The sequence below is a fragment of the Microcaecilia unicolor genome, chromosome 1, assembly GCF_901765095.1.
Source record: "Microcaecilia unicolor chromosome 1, aMicUni1.1, whole genome shotgun sequence".
NCBI lineage: Eukaryota > Metazoa > Chordata > Amphibia > Gymnophiona > Siphonopidae > Microcaecilia > Microcaecilia unicolor.
Genome location: NC_044031.1, coordinates 741,799,649 through 741,819,077, shown reverse-complemented (window position 1 = coordinate 741,819,077; position 19,429 = coordinate 741,799,649). Strand labels below are relative to the sequence as shown.

General features: G+C 43.3%; 1 protein-coding gene across 4 annotated transcripts in view; it reads right to left on the bottom strand.

The window, feature by feature from the left end:
* Positions 1-19,429, bottom strand: part of NTRK3 (neurotrophic receptor tyrosine kinase 3) — a 1,282,719-nt gene that overhangs the window by 905,937 nt on the left and 357,353 nt on the right. For all 4 annotated transcript variants that reach the window (XM_030189707.1, XM_030189709.1, XM_030189710.1 and 1 more), the window contains exon 4: positions 17,838-17,909. In XM_030189707.1, the coding sequence (XP_030045567.1) occupies positions 17,838-17,909 (72 nt within the window). The remainder of the gene's footprint in view (positions 1-17,837; positions 17,910-19,429) is intronic.

Here is a 19,429-nt window from a genome sequence, read left to right as displayed (position 1 = left end):
CCCTAAACATTTTATTTGTTTGTCATATACACACAGTGCTTTTTTTGTAGAAAAAAAGGTGCCGGTACTCATTGTGGGCGGAGTCACCACATATGACCCCCACCCCTATTATAATCACACCCACATTAGCCACACCCCTTATACCAGCCATAGCGCATAAAACAGACATCATTGAAAATATTATACTAGTATAAAAGAAAAAAATAATGTGATTTTTTTTTCATTATAAATAATTTCTGTAAGCTGTTACAGCTCCAGTATACCCAGTGCAAATTAAGACAGCAGATGTAAATACTCAAATTGGACATATTCCAGACACTAAAATGAAAATAAAAGGATTTTTTCTACCTTTGTTGTCTGGTGACTTTGTTTTTCTGATCATGTTGGCCCAGTATCCGATTCTGCTGCTATCTGTCCTCTTAACTCTGTTTCCAGGGCTTCCTTTCCATTTAGTTCTTTACTTTCTGCCTTTCTTCTTCATTTCTTGCCCTACATCCGTATGTAAAAGCTGGGTCCTCCGCAGACTTGACTGTCCAGTGGATCCAGCTTCTGCCTATTTTCTACATCCATGTGCAGTTTTTCTCCTCTCTTCCTTTTCCCTCATCTCATCTCCTTCCTCACTCTCTTCCCTCGCCTCCATCCATGTCCAGCATTTCTTTTCTCCCCCTGCCCTCCACTCGATCCACCCATGTCCAGCAACCCTCCTCTCCCCCTGCCCCCCTCCAGTCACCCATGCCATGCCCAGTGATTCTCCTCCCTCCCCTGCCCATGTCCAGCATGTATCCTCTCCCCCTGCCCTCCCCTCCATGTCCAGCACTTCTCTCTCCCCTCCCCTCCATGCCCAGCATGTCGCCTCCCTCCCCTGCCCTCCCCTCATCCATCCCCAGCAATTCTCCTCTCTCCCCTGCCCTCCCCTGCCCATGTCCAGCATGTCTCCTCTCCCCCCCTGCCCTCCCCTCCATGTCCAGCGATTCTGCCCTCCCTCCTGCCCTCCCTTCCTTCATCCATGCCCAGCAATTCTCCTCCCTCCCCTGCCCATGTCCAGCATGTCGCCTCTCTCCCCTGCCCTCCCCTCCCCTCCATGCCAGCAATTCTCTCTACCCTGCCCTCCTTCAAGGGCGGGACGCGCTGAGAGGGAAGCAACGCGAGATCAGAGGAGACAAACCTGCTTGTGTCCTGCGTCTTCTGCGTGCCTGCCTCAGTGAGTACTGCTGTCTTCACTGCCGGCCGGTTCGTCAAGACTTGGAGAGGGGAGGGGAGGGCAGGGGAGGGGACATGCCGGACATGGAGGGCAGGGGAGAGAGAATTGCTGGCATGGAGGGGAGGGGAGAGAGGAGAATCGCGACTGGCAAAATTAAAACGGAGCAGGAATGGACGGGAGCGGGACCTCAAAAAAAAGGTGCCGGTACGCCGTACCGCCGCGTACCGGCACAAAAAAAGCACTGTATACACATCAACTACCAGGGAATTGGGGGTGGGGGGAGGAGGCAAGGCAGCATCACAGCTTAATTTGTTTGGCCTTTCTGAGGAAAAAGATGCTTAATTTCCCTATCCACAGTAAGAACTAAATAAATATAAGCATTGCCATACTGGAACAGACCAAAGATCCACGAAGCCTAGTATCCTGTTTCCAACAGTGGCCAATCCAGGTCACAAGTACCTGGCAAGAGCTAGAATTCTAAGAAATAAGGTGAGGCAGTGAGAATATTCTGCAGAATTCAGGAGTTATTTCCCCGAGTCCACACAACTTTGATCCAGTGTATAAGGTCTGCTTCAGATGTTGGATTGTGTATTCACGACGGTCTTCACATTTTCAAAAATGTTCAAATCTGGGCTGTTGCCAGGCCAAGGTTCTATCAGTTGTATCTGTTCATGAGTCAGCCACGCCTTAACAGCTTCTGTTCCGTGGTTCAGTGCAGTATCCTATTCTAAATGGGTTATATTGTGAATTAACATAAAGTTTGGTGGTTTCTCCCTCAAAACATTCAAATAAACAGTTCCATTGATTGTGGTATTCTTCAGCATAATCAGATTCCGATACTGCACCCCAAACCATAACCTTTCATGCTTGTTTCACTGTAGGTATAACATACCTTGGGTTATGTCTCTGATTCAAAGCTCTTCATACGTGTCTACAGAAGCTATAGAACTGATTGAAAGTACTTTCATCTGAAAATATAATTTGTTCCCATTGCTCAGCTGTCCACTGCTTGTACTTATGACAGAAAGCGAACCAATGTTTGATATTTTTGGCAGACATCTTTGGCATTGAATAATCTCCTGCGTATTGTCCTGTTATTTGGTTTCTTCAATGGACTACCTGTAGCTCTGGCTCTCGTAACGCTTCATGATGCTTCTCACTGAACGCCTAGCCAACCGCCTGGGGCAACTCCGCAGCCACTTAGAGGGTCTATCCCCAGCACAGATCAGATCCGCCTGCACCTGCCGCGTGTGCGCTACACTAGCACCCTCCTCCCACTGACTGGGTCCCAACCGCCTCTGGGTGAGACTCCCACTCTCAAGGTGTTCCCCAGTGATTTTTCTAGGTTACTGGGGCAACACTTCCAGTGGTCCCACAGTTCCTGGAAAGCACTCACAGACCCAACACACAAACCACCAGGATTCTTAGTCAGTCCGGACAAGCAGAGGCAATAAACTAAAAATGTTTATTGTCATGAAAAATTAGAACAATGAACAAAAATCATGCAATCAGCAAACAGTAACAGATAAATACGGATCAATTATAAAACTATGTTTACTATCTCAATAGTACCTGGGGAGATCAGGACATATAACTGCTCACAGGTTATCAAATATAACTGTTCACAGGGCTTCAGCAAAAAGATCCTTTTCTCTTTTCTCCCTGGCTAATCAATAGAAATCAAACAAAATAAAACATGGAAAAGAAAATAAGATGATACCTTTTTTATTGGACATAACTTAATACATTTCTTGATTAGCTTTCGAAGGTTGCCCTTCTTCATCAGATCGGAAATAAGCAAATGTGGTAGATGACAGTATATATAAGTAAAACATCCAAGCATTTCATTGACAGTCTAACAGGGTGGGGATGGGTAGGAGGTATGCATGGGAACATCAAAGCATTTCCCTGGCTAAGAATGGGGAAAAAAGCCAATACAATCTAGATGATTTGAGCTCCTGGGCCAATCAGAGCCCAGAAGAACAAGCTTTAATAGTAGCTGGACCATCACTGCAGGTTACCTCTTATCTATGTTAACTAAAGAAGGAACAGTCAATTCTCTGTAACAGCTTTAAACATAAACATGCACCACCTGCTGGCCAGACTAGAGAAATACACTTAAAAAAATAATACAGTTTTACAGGCTCAAAAACCCACTGTTTTGTCACAATGCTCTTGAGGAACGTCTAGCTGCCTTTATGGTCACCTTGTCCATTTGTACATTCATAGCTCTTGGTCGACCTGAGCGTGTCTGAAAACTGTTAAGCTCTTCATTTCATCTGACCATTGCTATGACAGTTTAATGAGTAACTTTGTAATTGTTCTTATTGTGTTTTTACTTTGTACAGAATTATGATCTGTGCATGTTTCTCTGGGGTAAGCTCTTTCCCGCATACCATGCTGCCATATGCAAGTGAAAATCTGAGGCAAATGAAACCAAAGACACCAAGGGCCCTGTTTACTAAGCCGCGCTGTAAAGACACCCATAGGAATATAACAAGTGTCTCTGTCATTAGTGCATGCTAATTTTTATTGTGTGCTAAAAGCACGCCTACAGCGCGGCTTAGTAAACAGGACCCCAAAAATGTACAATAACTGATAAGTAGATATTCTATAGATGCCTTACAGATTGTATGTTACACCTTGTAAACAAAATAATGTATATTCACTTTGTTTCTTTAACACAACAAATTTTTTACTCAATTCAGCATCAAATTATAATGGATCTGATTGTTTCTTAGTCGAGTTAATCAAACAATACTAATACAGTGGTCTAGGAGATAATGAAACCTCTATTATCACTCACAGCTGTGATTGCTATCTATTCTTACACTGACAACAAAAGTTTAATTACACCAAAAATTATACAAATAGGAATATTATACGGTGACATACTTTTCATGCAGAAATGCAAATTCCAGCATGAAATTGTGAAAAAAACCACCAAATTCTTACCTTCTAAGAAAGAGAGTTTTTAAAAGGATGTCTGAAACTAAAAAATAAATTTTTAGCCCAAAACAAATAAAGACTGCAGCCCAAAACAATATTAGTCATCGAGAATGCAATGCAGTACAGTTGAAAACTGTTTGGTTGCAAACTTTTGGCCATGACTTGTATACTGTAGAATATTTATGGATAGAAATTTCACCTGTGGCAGAGACAAGTGCAGTGGTGGGTGAATAACTACCATTCACCTTATCTGGATGAAGCAAGAGACAATGAAATGCTAGCAGAAATTACAAAATAAAATAGGCAACGACATAATCATTGGCACAGGCAGCTCCTTGTGACTCTGGGCAAGTCACTTAACCCTCCATTGCCCCATGTAAGCCGCATTGAGCCTGCCATGAGTGGGAAAGCACAGGGTACAAATGTAACAAAAATAAAATAGATACTATTGCAGATTCTACATGGAATGTTGCTATTCCACTAGCAACATTCCATGTAGAAGGCTGCGCAGGCTTCTGTTTCTGTGAGTCTGACGTCCTGCACGTATGTGCAGGACGTCAGACTCACAGAAGCAGAAGCCTGCGCGGCCACATTGATGACCTGCAAGGGCCGACTTCTACATGGAATGTTGCTAGTGGAATAGCAACATTCCATGTAGAATCTCAAATAGTAGCAACAGTGGAGGAATGGCCTAGCGGTTAGGGTGGTGGACTTTGGTCCTGAGGAACTGAGTTCAACTCCCACTTCAGGCACAGGCAGCTCCTTGTGACTCTGGGCAAATCACTTACACCCTCCATTGCCCCATGTAAGCCGCATTGATGCCATGAGTGGGAAAGCGAAGCGCATTGATGCCATGAGTGGGAAAGCGCAGGGTACAAATGTAACAAAAATAAAATAGATATTATTGGAGATTCTACATGGAATGTTGCTATTCCACTAGCAACATTCCATGTAGAAGGCTGCGCAGGCTTCTGTTTCTGTGAGTCTGACGTCCTGCATGTACGTGCAGGACGTCAGACTCACAGAAGCAGAAGCCTGCGCGGCCACATTGGTGATCTGCAAGGGCCGACTTCTACATGGAATGTTGCTAGTGGAACAGCAACATTCCATGTAGAATCTCAAATAGTAGCAACAGTGGAGGAGTGGCCTAGTGGTTAGGGTGGTGGACTTTGGTCCTGAGGAACTGAGTTTAATTCCCACTTCAGGCACAGGCAGCTCCTTGTGACTCTGGGCAAGTCACTTAACCCTCCATTGCCCCATGTAAGCCGCATTGAGCCTGCCATGAGTGGGAAAGCGTGGGGTACAAATGTAACAAAAATAAATTAACAATTTCTATTACCCTTGTATTGATTGGGTCAGGGGCATAGCCAGACAGCCAATTTTGGGTGGGTTTGAGTCCAGGGTAGGTGAGCATGAAATTCATGCCTCCCGTCCTAGACCCCACTCTGCTCTGCTTTGCTCCGCTCTTCATCCCTCCTTCCTTCTGCAAGCCCACAATATTAAATACATGAGAAGGAGGAGATCTACAAACCCCGCCAGCTGAAGATTTCCTCCTGCTCAGGCAGTCAGCGCTCTTCCAAACAGTAGCCAGCAGCACTTTCCTCGAGCTGATGCCACGGCCAGCCGGCTGTGCATGCATGAAAACTAAGCATGTGCAGAGGGGCTGGTGTTGGTGTCAGTTCGAGGCAAGTACTGCCAGCTGCTGTTTGAAAGAGTACCGGCTGCCTGAGGAGGAGGAAATCTTGAGCTGTCGGGGTTTGAGGATCTCTGCCAGCCATAGCAAGAGTGCCACAATTTTGGGTGGGCCTGATTCCAAATAGGGTGGGCCCTGGCCCATCCAGGCTCACCCATGGCTACGCCACTGGATTGGGTGAATGTTTCATTGGTACACATTAGAGTGGTTAGCCAAAAATTGGGTGGCGGAGCAGGTGGGGGAAGAGAGGTTGGTAGTTGGGAGGCGAGGATAGTGGAGGGCAGACTTATACGGTCTGTGCCCTGAAAAAGGCAAGTACAAATCAAGGTAAGGTATGCACATATGAGTTTATCTTGTTGGGCAGACTGGATGGACCATGCAGGTCTTTTTCTGCCGTCATCTACTATGTTACTATGTTCTAAACACCATACAGTAAGTGAGCCAACGATGATAAAGAAGATAATACCAGCCAACGGATGATACCAAGATTTGTAACAGAGTGGACACCCCAGAGGAAGTGGAAAACATGAAAAAAAGGATCTGCAAAAGTTAAAAGAATGGTCCAATGTTTGGCAATTCAATGCAAAGAAGTGAAGAGTGATGAACTTAGGGAGTAGAAATCCACAGGAGCCATATGTGCTAGGAGGTGAAAGGCAGATTTTTAGGGGTTTCAGACTTTGCCTTCTTGATTACTTAGCCTCTTTAACTACTACTACTACTATTTAACATTTCTAGAGCGCTACAAAGTGTACGCAGCGCTGTACAAACACAGAAGAAAGACAGTCCCTGCTCAAAGAGCTTACAATCTAATAGACAAAAAGTAAAGCATTTAAATTTAAAATATTTAAGCAGTCAAGCACAAGAGAACAGTCACAGAAGGACAGAAGATGTTGAAGGGTGGTCAGTGTGATTAGGTGTAACTCTGGTTGGAGTAGTGGGAGAAGGTGATAGAAGAATAGAAATGGGTGAGGTAAAGTAATGAGTGGGTTGATAGGGAGGTTATATAAGACATGTCACTCTAGGGGTGGGTGGGTAGAGGGGTAGGGTGGGCGGGATTAAGTCTAAAGCAGGAGAAGGCATTCTCTGCAGCCCATCCGTGAGACGGAAAATGCTCTCCGAAGCCGCCGCTACAAGTCGCCAGTCCTCTCTCCCCGAAAGAGATCCAAGCCACACCCACGAAGCCCAAACTGCCAGTGGGGAGGGTGAGGGGAGGAAATGGCAGTGCTTGATGAAAAAGAGAGCTCAGTTTGATAGGAGATATACTATAGGATGTCATTCTGAGGCCAGGCTAAGTCTAAAGCAGGAGAAGGTATTCTCTGCAGCCTATCTGTGAGATGGAAAATGCTCTCTGAAGCTGCTGCTATAAGTTGTTAGTTTTCTCTCCCTGAAAGAGATCCAAGCCACACCCACGAAGCCCAAACTGCCAGTGGGGAGGGTGAGGGGAGGAAATGGCAGTGCTTGATGAAAAAGAGAGCTCAGTTTGATAGGAGATATACTACAGGATGTCACCCCGAGGCCAGGCCAAGTCCAAAGCAGGAGAAGGCACTCTACTTTCCAGCTCGACTGCTGCATTCCATCAACGATTTCCGCTGATCCTTCCCGGCCTAAAATTTGCCCGACTCGAGTTCACCAGTCGCCGTGCTTTCTTCTTTGCAGCACCATTTTCCAGGAATTCCCTCCCTATTTTTATCAGAGCTGAATCTTCTTTCAAAAATTCAAGACCGCAATACAAATCTGGCTTTTTAATCAGGCCTATAATATGACGACTTGAGTTTTGTGAGCACTCATATGGGTTATCATTTCATCCCTATCCTTACTGCTTCTTCTTCTTCTTCTCCTTCTCCTTCCTACTCTTTTCTTCCCCCCCCCCCCCCCCCGACTTGTTTGTCCTCTTTTATAACTCTCTTAGATAGTATGTTTGCTGAGATCCCTTTGTTCATATAGAATGAATGCTTGAGTACCTTTCCTGTTTTACATTGGAGTTCTTTTCTAGTCTTTTTGATTTTATTGTGTTATTGTACACCACTCAGGTCTGCCAGTTATTATGGGCAGGTCTATTAAATTTTAATAAACATAAATATAAACAGATAGGGAGAGGGACCTTGGGGTGATAGTATCTGAGAATCTGAAGGCAACAAAACTGTGTGACAAGGAGGTGGCCGTAGCCAGAAGGATGCTAGGCTGTACGGAGAGAGGTGTAACCAGCAGAAGAAATGAGGTGTTGATGCCCCTGTATAAGTCGTTGGTGATGCATCACTTGGAGTACTGTGTTCAGTTTTGGAGACTGTATCTTGCTAAGGATGTAAAAAGACTTCAAGCGTTCCAGAGGAAGGCGACAAAAATGGTATCGGGCTTGTGCCAATAGATGTATGAGAAGAGACTAGAAGACCTGAATATGTTTACCATAGAGGAAAGGAAGGACAGGGGAGATATGATACAGACATTTAAATACTTGAAACGTATTAACATAAAAACAAATATTTTTCAGAGAAGGGGAAATGGTAAAACTAAAGGACATAAACTGAGGTTGTGGGGTGGTAGACTTAGGAGTAATGTCAGGAAATTATTTTTCAAAGAGAGGGTGGTTGATGCCTGGAATACCCTCCCGAGGGAGGTGGTAGGGAAAAAAACGGTGATGGCATTCAAAAAGGTGTAGGATGAACACAGAGGATCTCTAATTAGAAAATGAATGGTATTAGAACAAAATTAAATGGTTGCATGTGCGTTTTGCATGTTGACTGGCGTTTTAGTTGTCGACTCAGGCAGAGAAGAACTAAGGCTGGTGCTGGGTCTCGTATATGGCAATCTGGTTTAGGATGGGCTGAAGAGGGCATCGACAATCTCCAGTAATTTGGAATGTAAGGACAGTGCTGGACAGACTTTTACGGTCTGTGTCCCGCAATTGACAAGACGGTAGGCTGGAGTGGGCTTTGATGGCAATTTCAGTTGTTGGAAACTAAGGAGAAGGCCAGGCGGACTTCAACGGTCTATGTCCCAGAAATGCCAAAGAGAGACAATGATCAAGTATTTTATGTCATGATCATTGTTGGTTTAATCATGACTTGATAATGAATTTGACTGTTGGGCAGACTGGATGGATAATTCAGGTCTTTATCTGGCGTCATTTACTATGTTACTATGCAAATGACTCCCCCGCATGGAAAGATTAAGCAAGTTGGGGCTCTTTGGCCTAGAGAAGAGACAGGTGAGATGTGATAAAGGTCTATAAATCACGAGTGGGATGGAACAGGCAAATAAGGAATGGCTAGTTATCTTTCAAATAGTACTAGAACTAGGAGATGCTCCATGCAAAATCTAATGCACATCCCTTTAGTTTAACATATCCCACGTTAGGCCATTTTTGCAACATTAGGAACACATTAGCACCTAATGCAGCTTAGTAAAAGGGCCCCATAATTGCTTATCCAGCTGCTCCATCTCCATCCAGGTGCAGTGCCACAAATCCCAGCCAACTGATTAGCTTGTATTTTCAAATATCTTTTCCACTGTTTATATTTTGGCCAAACTCAAAAGAACAAGCTATTTCTCGGAATGAGTATATCCCTATCCTGCACAAGGATACGCAATTTATTCATATAATCTCTTATTTCTTAAGCACAAAAATGAAAAACAATCCTGCATCAATTGGTAATGCAAAATGTATTTAAAATCTTGCAGGAAGTGCTGCCGAGGGCAGACTTGTGTTTCAGAAATACACTTTGAAGATGACTGGCTTATTATTCAAATTCATTTCTGATCTTAGCTTCTGCTGTTCCCCTTTACATGACAAAAATTAATGGTGACAAGTGCTAAAGCAAGGCACATAATCTGCTGATTAATATTTGAAGCTAAGTGCAATGTGTTCTTTTTGAGCGTGAGCGTTGATGCCAGTCTTCTTTCTGTTGCTGGAATCTCAGAATAAGGTACATTTATTTATGTATTTAAAAGTATTTATAGCTCAATCTACCATTTTTGTTGGGTAACAAATTCACGTGGACAGACATCAAAACAAATGAACGCACATTAGTGTCATCGACCGCATACTCCATCCTACATTACACAATAGTCATTCAGACACCACAGTCTGCCCTTGATATCTGCTTAAACATAGTAAACATAGTAGATGACGGCAGAAAAAGACCTGCATGGTCCATCCAGTCTGCCCAAGAAGATAAATTTATATGTGCTACTTTTTTATTTGTACTGTACTCTTCAGTGCACAGACCGTATAAGTCTGGCCAGCCCTATCCCCGCCTCCCAACCACCAACCCCGCCTCCCAACCACCAGCTCTGGCACAGACCCTATAAGTCTGCCCAGCACTTTCCCCGCCTCCCAACTACCAGTCCCGCCTCCCACCACCAGCTCTGGCACAGACCGTATAAGTCTGCTCAGCACAAGTCCCACCTCCCAACCACCAGCCCTAGCACAGACCGTATAAGTCTGCCCAGCACTAGTCCCGCCTCCCAACCACCAGCCCCAGCACAGACCGTATAAGTCTGCCCAGCACTAGTCCCGCCTCCCAACCACCAGCCCCAGCACAGACCGTATAAGTCTGCCCAGCACTAGTCCCGCCTCCCAACCACCAGCCCCAGCACAGACCGTATAAGTCTGCCCAGCACTAGTCCCGCCTCCCAACCACCAGCCCCAGCACAGACCGTATAAGTCTGCCCAGCACTAGCCCCGCCTCCCAACCACCAGCTCTGCCACCCATTCTAGGCTAAGCTCCTGAGGATCCCTTCCTTCTGCACAGGATTCCTTTATGTTTATCCCACACATGTTTGAATTCTGTTACCGTTTTCATCTCCACCACCTCCCGCGGGAGGGCATTCCAAGCATCCATCACCCTCTCCGTGAAAAAATAAAAGCTTAGTGTTTGAAATCTCTCTTGTTTTCCTTCTTCACACATTTACCTAAACCCTTTTACAAAGAAATGCTTGTTGAAACATCATTGTTGTTAATTGTTCCTAAATTTAATAGTACTCTCCATCCTTCTCAGTTCCTGGTGCTACTTCTTCCATTCAACTGGACCATACAACTTTGCTTGATTGATGGAGCTTCTTATGCCCCCCCCCCCCCCCCAAAAAAAAAAAAAAAAACCACCTCTCCTCTTTCCCTGTTCCCTATTGTTTTTTCCTCTGTATGATCACCAACCGAATTGTTAAATCTGTTGTACCTTTCTCTATAATATTCCATCCTCTCTGAACACATTACTAAAACCCTTATCCACACTTTCATGCAGGGAGGTAAGATATTTGTTCAACATTATGTAATCAGCCTCCAGATGAAAATTGGTCTCCTGATTGTTTCCATTAGATTCTAATATGTGAAATTCAGTTTTTGCCTTTTGGTAGATACTATAGTTCTACATGCTGATTTCCGACTGAGCATGCTGACATTCCTGCATCATTTGATAACTAAACCACAAGATTTTGCTAACACGCAAAATGGGAAAAAAATGATCCATACAAGTGGCCAGGATTTTTTTTAAAAAGCACTTATGAAGTCAGGGCTGCCACTGACCACAAATGTTTTTAAATATCGGGTCCCACGTTTTTACTAATTTCCTAAATCTATGTCAATAGCAAAACAACTCACTCTAAAAACTGGGAAGTCCGTAAGTCATAAGCAGCATAGGAGAAAGCTTGCTTACTTGTTCCCTAAAACGTTATCTCTTTAATGGTAAGAATACAAAGAAGACCTCTTGTGCAGATCTTAAATCCATTTGAAGGTGAACTTCAAAGGTCCTAAACCAGGGTTATTAAAATCACTTCAACGATGATGTGCCAGAGTATATATTCAAACTATAAACAATATTAGAGGTGATCTCCTATAGGGTTAGCACAATATCTAGACGATTAGGAGATTCTAAACACAGAGTGCAATTTTAAAATAAAGATATCATTAATATAAAGAGGAAAGGCCTCGAGAAGCCCCCAGCTTAAATTTTAACTTCGGGGGCTGGACTTCTTCATCATCGGCCGAAAACCTCTTAAAGCTCTTTAATTCTTCTGGATCTTTCCTCCTTATATTAATGATATCTTTATTTTAAAATTGCACATTTAGTTGGGACAGATCTATGCTCTGTGTTTAGAATCTCCAGGGTATATATTGACATACTTGAAGCAAGTCCATCAAAGAGCAAGGAGTGGGGAGGATGTAAGTAATATATGTTTGAAGGCTTTATAGGCTAACAGCAACATTTTAAACTTGGGCCCAGTAACAAATTGGTAAAGAATGAGGGCTTTTTAAATATATGACTAACGTGGTCCATAAAATTACAGCTTTGCTGCTTAATCTTGAATTAATTGAAGTTTCTGAATTTTATTAAGCAATTGACCAACGCATAAAAATTACAGTAATCTAATCTCCAGGACATTAATACAAGAATTACTGAATTACTGCTGCAAGATCAGATTTCGACAAAAAGGCCCTAACTGCCAGACATGATGGAGCTGCAAAAACGAGGACTTTCTCAGAAAATGTGGAATCAATCTCTAGCCTAGGGTTATGTATTGTTTGGCTAATAGGTAAAGCTATTTCAGCCAACACTGGGAAAGAGCTCAATAGAAACGAAATGGGTTTTCTAGCCCATAAACATCTGTCACGTCATTTTGACTTCATTTAAGTTCAACCATTCCATCACTTTCATTGGCAGAAGTTTAATCTACTAAGCAAATTTTGTTAATTTGGGCCTATGGGTATATAGAGCTGCATATCATGCATACAGATAAAAAATATTTATAAATAAAACAATAGAACAAATTGCCAATGGCTTTAAAAAAATATATTTTTACAAAGCTTTCAAATTTATGGAATTGAATACTGTATATTTTAAACAAACTGGCATATTATCTCTGTTCAGCAAAACATCTACCAGTTGTTACACTGACTTTCAGGCTGGATTTTGCCAAGCCCTACGCCAGCCTCCATCAACCATTAGTTGTTTCAGAAATTGGAAACACCAACCATCTAGCCATGCATCCAATGCCCTAACATCATTGCTATATCCATAATTAAACCGTGGCTAGTGTTTATTTTCTCCGAATCTGCCTTTGCTAATCCAGCAGCGGAAGCAGTGGCCCGTCTCATCTCTCTCTGGGCAAAGTTACATATGCCCTCCAAATATCTAGCTTTCCCAACCTTGAATCTGCTCATGACAGGCTTACACCGTCAGGCAGTATGGACTCTTGTAATTAGAAAGGAACCCAGTATGTAGTAGATATAATAAGATAGTTTATTACAATCTTACCAATGGTAATACAGGTAGGTTAAGCATTCACATAATGGAACCGCATATCATGGCACGTCCTCTCTCTCTAGCCTTCTGGAGTCTCCCTTCTCTGTTCGTCTTCTCCTCTCATCTCCTTCTTCTTCTCGTCTCGTCTCGTCTCGTCTGAACTAATACTCCTCAAACTGCTGCTTATATACAATTTTGGCCCTATTCATTTCAATGGACCCCAGCTGTCTCAACAGGGCTCCTAGTCCTTATCAGTTGATCAGAATGACTTCACATGTTCCCAAACCTTCCTGTAGCCCCCCCTTTGGATGTTCTCACCTGGGGTGCAGCTGACCCAGCACTATCTCTACGTAACCATAGCAGCTCTTGCTTATGACGTCTTGCAGGTGCCAATCTCAGGATTGTTTATAGAGTAGATTGCCCCCACCCTTGCCAGTTCAGCACTTGCCACAGTGAAATGTAACTGTGTCAAAGGTGATCTCTGATTTTTACAAGCTAGCTCTCTTTTGTATCAGAGATGATTCTGATTTTAAGAAGCCTAGCTCTTATTATGAGCCATTGGCCTGTATTTTACTGAGAGCAAGGGCTAGCATAACTCTTCACTAGTGGTCTGGTGCTACTGAAGGGCACATCTAAGAAAGTCACCTCATTGGGCTCAACAGGACGATAGAAAGGAATGAAGGATTTATTATTAAAAAAATGGAAGCAGGAATAAACTTACAGATAGTGATGTATGATGAATGATCTTTGCTGGATTTGACCGCAACGACTGGATGTGTTTCTTGAAATTTTCAGTATACTTTATGGATTCCTTTGTTGGACTGGTTTTCAAATAAATGTTTTTAACACTCTTTTTTTGTACCTTTCTGTATATATTTTTGTCAAGGCTTTTTCTTGGAAATTTCTATTACGTTTTTGACGGTATATTTATAAATATTTTTTGAATATCCATGAGCCATCAAATACGTGATCCTTTATTCATGACCGACCCCCAATATATTGGAGGAGCAGAGGAGTAGCTTAGTGGTTAGAGCACCAGTCTTGACATTCAGAGGTGGCTGGTTCAAATCTCACCGCTGCTCCTTGTGATCTTCGGCAAGTCCCTTAACCCTCTGTTGCCTCAGGTACAAAGTTAGACTGGGAGCTCTCCAATGTACATGAATGTAGCTCATCTTGAGCTACTACTGAATAAGGTGTGAGCAAAATCCAAATAAATAAAAATATCAAACATAATTAATGACACAACACTTGGAGTCAGGGATGCAATTCATTATGTATGACCATATCAGCATTCAGCAACTGCACTAAGAGTCTTACTCCTTTAACAAGGAGAAAACCATTCTCAAGCATTCTGCCATGTTATTAACAATTGGAATGCCATTCCTAGGAATTCAAGTTTATTTAGAACTTGCTATACTGCAAATAGAGAACCATCTAAGAGGTGTACAATACTAAAAAGAAAAAGGAAGCAAAAGGTGCAGCAGTAGAGTAGAGAAGGAATTGTGGGAACATGTGCGACAGGAAGCAGCAAGACAAAAGATAGACATCGGTAGTTGTGTCCAACAGGCCTCCATGATTGAGGAACCCATGCATATCTAGGCATAGACTTCCTGAACCAATATGTCAAGCTCCATCTCTGGTCATCTTCAAATCTAGGCTAAAAGCCCACCTTTTTGATGCTGCTTTTATCTCCTAACCCTTACTCATTTGTTCAGTACCTATGTTTTATAATTCTCATCTTAGTAATTCCTTTGTCCCTTATTTGTCCTGTTTGTCCTAATTAGATTGTAAGCTCTGTCGAGCACAGACTGTTTCTTCATGTCCAGTCTACAGTGCTGCGAATGTATAGTAGCGCTATAGAAATGATAAGTAATAGTAGTAGTAGTAGTAGCATAAGGGCGGGACCAGAGGCAGAGCTGAGAGAGAACGGAAGGCAGGCTGAAGCGCCAACTCGCCGAGCCTGCTCGCCTTTCACTGCTGCCGCCGGGACCCAGAGGTAAGATGACTTTTAAATTTTGGGCAGCATGCAGGAAGGCGGGGGGCTGGTGAAGGACTGTTGTGGGAGAAGAGTTCAGGCTGGAACTTGGAGGAGAGAGAGAGAGAGAGAGGGAGGGAGGGAGGGGGACCTGGAACTCGGAGGAGAGGGAGGGAGGGAGAGTGGGGCCTGGAACTTGGAGGAGGGGGAGGGGGAAGGAGGGGGAGGGAGAGGAGGGAGGGAGGGTGGAGGAGGGGAAGGAGGGGGGAGGGGGGAGGGGGAGGAGGGGGGAATGCACCACCTGAGAACAAAAAGATTCAGCACCCCCAATCATTTTGAAAAGTTGGCTCCTATGACTGTACCCAACTGTGCACCATTACAATAGCCCTTGTGTCTTCAGGTATCACCTATATGTAAGTACAGTAGGCTTTTGGTGAGTTTTAGAGGGCTCACACACACATTCCACAAGTCTACCAGTTAGACCAGGATATAGGCCTGGTTCCCCTTCTCTACAGTGCACTGCACTGACCACTAGGCTACTCCAGAGACCTGCTTACTGCTCTAATAGGACTGACCATAACATCTGAAGCTGTCATAGAGCCTGGTATGTACTATTTCTTTCACATCTTTGTGGGGTAGGAAGGGGTCAGTGACCACTATGGGAGTATGGTTGGGGGAGGTCATGCCTTAATCCCTCCAGTTATCATCTGGTCATTTAGGGCACCTTTTTGTGACTTAGGCATGATTGAAACAGGTCTAGACCAAAATGTTCAACTTTCAGCCCTGGACATTTTTACTTTGTTCCATTATAGCAGAAAAACATCCAAATGTCACTTTATGTTATTTTTAAGACTTTTTTTTTCTCTTTTGAAAATGAGCCCCTTAACCAATTAGAATTAGGTGGCTAACTTCCAGATTCTACATAAAGCAAACAGATAATTGGTCAGGAAAAAGCACCTTTATGGCACCAGTATGGACCCGACACGGGGCCGTGTTTCGGCAAGACAAACCCACCTGCCTCAAGGGTCGTAGAAACACTTACAGGTGTCTTATATGATACAAACCTATGGTGCTGAAGCAAATAGCATATGTAAATGTAGACAAGCATGGCTCAGAGAGGTGCAAGAAAGAGCAAAGCTTTAAAAAGCTGCAATCAAAATCGTAGTCACAGCAGGATGCCACGTTTGAAAGTTGCGTGCCTAAATTGGGGATGTGCCCGAGATATGTGTGCAACTTAATTGATTAATGAGCCTTTAACTAGCAATAATTGTGTGCTAACAACCAATTACCGTAGTTAATTGGCATCAATTAGGATCTGAACATGCATCTGGCTGCAGGTTATTCTATAAGGCTTGGTGCCTAACTTTTGTTGTGACTTTTTGTAAGAGATTAATAAATATTCTTCCATGTCACAAGGTGCAGTATATCCCTGCCAGAAACAACATTAGCAGTTGTAGGTGAGACATCCAACATTTGTTACAGTATTTTTTTTAACTAAATGGTCCGATTTTAAAAGACATATTTGCAGTCTTAACTTTAAATGTAAAAAAGGCACTGCATGAGATTATGATGTTTAAAGAGGTATTTCAGCTCAATCAACTGAAAAAAATAAAAAGATTAATTTGATTATAATTTAAAAATCCTGAAAGTGGCATCAGATTACTATTCTAGATATAGATTAACATACCAACATGTGTTAGATGTCCGCTAACTGATAATGTCCCTACAATATTGCATCTTCTTAAAGAAATATTTTGACATACTGTACGCGATTTAGAAATTCTGCCTTGATTAAAGACTGCCCAAGTGTGTACAACGTTAAATTACATCACTAGCCATGCTCAAAAGGAGAAATGATATTTAAATAAAATATTTGGACCCAATATTCTGTGGCGGTGATCCAGGTAAGAAAGGCACCTATCCAAATAACTGCTGCTCTCCAGGACCATACGCAATTATCCAGGTAATGCTGCTGAGTATCTTTTCCGACTGCCCCAGCATTTTCCGGGTAGTGCCAGATGTGCAATACCGATACTGTTGTCCTAATTTACCCAGGGGTCCTTTTACTAAGCCGTGTAGGCCCCTATGCGCGCCAACGCACGTCAATTTTGAGTCACCTCCTGGCTACCACGTGGCCCTTGCAGTAATTTCATTTTTGACACGCGTCCGCTACACGCACCAGAAAATATTTTTATTTTCTGGCACGCGGGTGGTAATCGGCATTTTACATATGTAGACCATTATCGCCCGGTTACCACGTGAGAACTTACCGCTAAGTCAATGACCCTAACTTGGGTGCCAATATTTTCACCAGCTTCCACAAAGCACCCAAATTTAGCTGCGAGATCCGTGCTTAAGCGCTATTGTACAGAATAATTTTGGACTCTGTTTACAGAATCCAGCACTAAGCTTTAGTAAAAGGGGCCCTATGTCCCATATCACTTGAAAAAAATAACTTTTCTTTGCCTCCACAATCATCAAGTGATATTCCTTAAGATGGATCGTGTAATTGGTTAATGTAAGAGAAGTTCAATATTTTCACCAAACCCATTCTGCTTCCCATAATTACATGTTCAACACCCCTTGACTTCCTTCTAGTTCATTTCTCCCTGAGATACCAGCATCTACATTAAGTCTGGGCGATTTTCAAAATCTTACTTTGAGCGGATAAATGTGTTTATGTAAAATCTTTTGAAAAATCAACCTCATGATGGCACGTATTGAAAAAGTAATAGAATTGAGGGAAATGGAGAAAGGACAGGCACAATATTGTTCACTTACATTTCATGCAGGTGAGGGTTCTTTGCAAATGCTCGTGGCTGAATGTTTCGAAGTCCCGAGTTCTTGATTGTTCTGGGAAAAAATGCAATGAAGATAAATAAACAAAATGTGAAAACATAGTATATTTTCAAATTTAGTAACACTTTTACTAAATCATCTTTAACACTAATACACGCTTAAGATAGGAAAAAAGGCTTACCGCAGAACAGAAAATGTGTTAAAACCATTGCACTGACCCTCTTAGTTAAACTAAGTTTGGACAAGTTTCTGGAGGACAACTTCATTAACATTAGCCACTCACCAGAAGCATAGCTACCACTGAGGAAGACCACTCAATGGTAGAGAACATCTGAAACTGAACCCTCCCTTCCTCTCCTCTACGCCCACGTGCTGGGCTATGTCCTCTCTACGGCTCCGCCATGCTGGTACTCCAAATAACAAGGCAACAAGTGGAAGATACAGCATTGAAGGTGGCCTCTTTTTCTTGGGCTGGCAGAACCTTTCCTTTGCAACATTCTAACAATCTGATGCAACTTCCTATGGGCAGGTCACAGCAGAGGAAAGGCTCCACCGGCATGAGAGATGCCGAAATCAGCACTGTATCTGTCGCGAACCACCTCGACATGGGGAGGACTGACAGGTGGGAAGGAGAAGCAGGGGATCTATAGAGAGGCTGGGCCTGGGTGTGAGAGAAAGCAGAGGGAAGAGAAAAAGAGAGAGACCTAACCCAAAGGAGAGGGAAGAGAGGGGGCAGATGCTGGACTTGGAGGGGTGAAGAGGAAAGAGATAGGGGAGAGACCCTGGACTAAGGAAGAAGGGAGAGAGAGATGCTAGAGAATGAAGGGGGGAGGGGAGAGAGAGTGAAAAAAAGACTTGGAAAAAAGATGGAGGGGTAGAGGGGGACAGACTCTTTTCCATGTTGGGGAGGTAAGCAGAGGGAAGAGAGAGACAGACAGAAAGACAAACAGAGCAAGAGACCATGGACCAAGGAAGAAGGCAAGGAGGGAGGGAGAAAGAGATGTTGGACCATGGAAGGGAGTCGGGGGTAGGGGGTGCAGGAGGAAGGGAAGAGAGAGGAGAGAAACTGGCCATGCAGAGGAATGGGGACACAGAAGAAATGCTGGGTGTGGAGGGTGCATAGGGTCACAGAGAGGCAGAGATACATAGTGGCAATGCTAGACACAAGGGGGAACATGGGCATAGGGGATGCTGGACAAAGTAAGATAACAACACTGAAGGCAGATTCTGAATATGGAGACAGGATAGGGACACTGAGAATGCATGTACTGAACAGGATAGGGACAAGGGCACAGTGGGAAGACACTGGACATGACAAATAGAAACATGGAGGAAAGGTGGATATTGGACATAGAGAGAAAATAATTCTCAAAAGGACAGGAGACCCTGGGACAAGAGTTAAGAGAAATAAAAAACAGAGAAAAGCACAAAAGAGACATAGGGACCACAGCAATATTCAGACAACAAAGATAGAATAAAGGTATTTTTGTTTCTGAAATTATATGGTACTAAGCCACCTGGACTACTGCAATGCTCTGTACGCTGGCTATAAGGAACAAATTATCAAGAAGCTT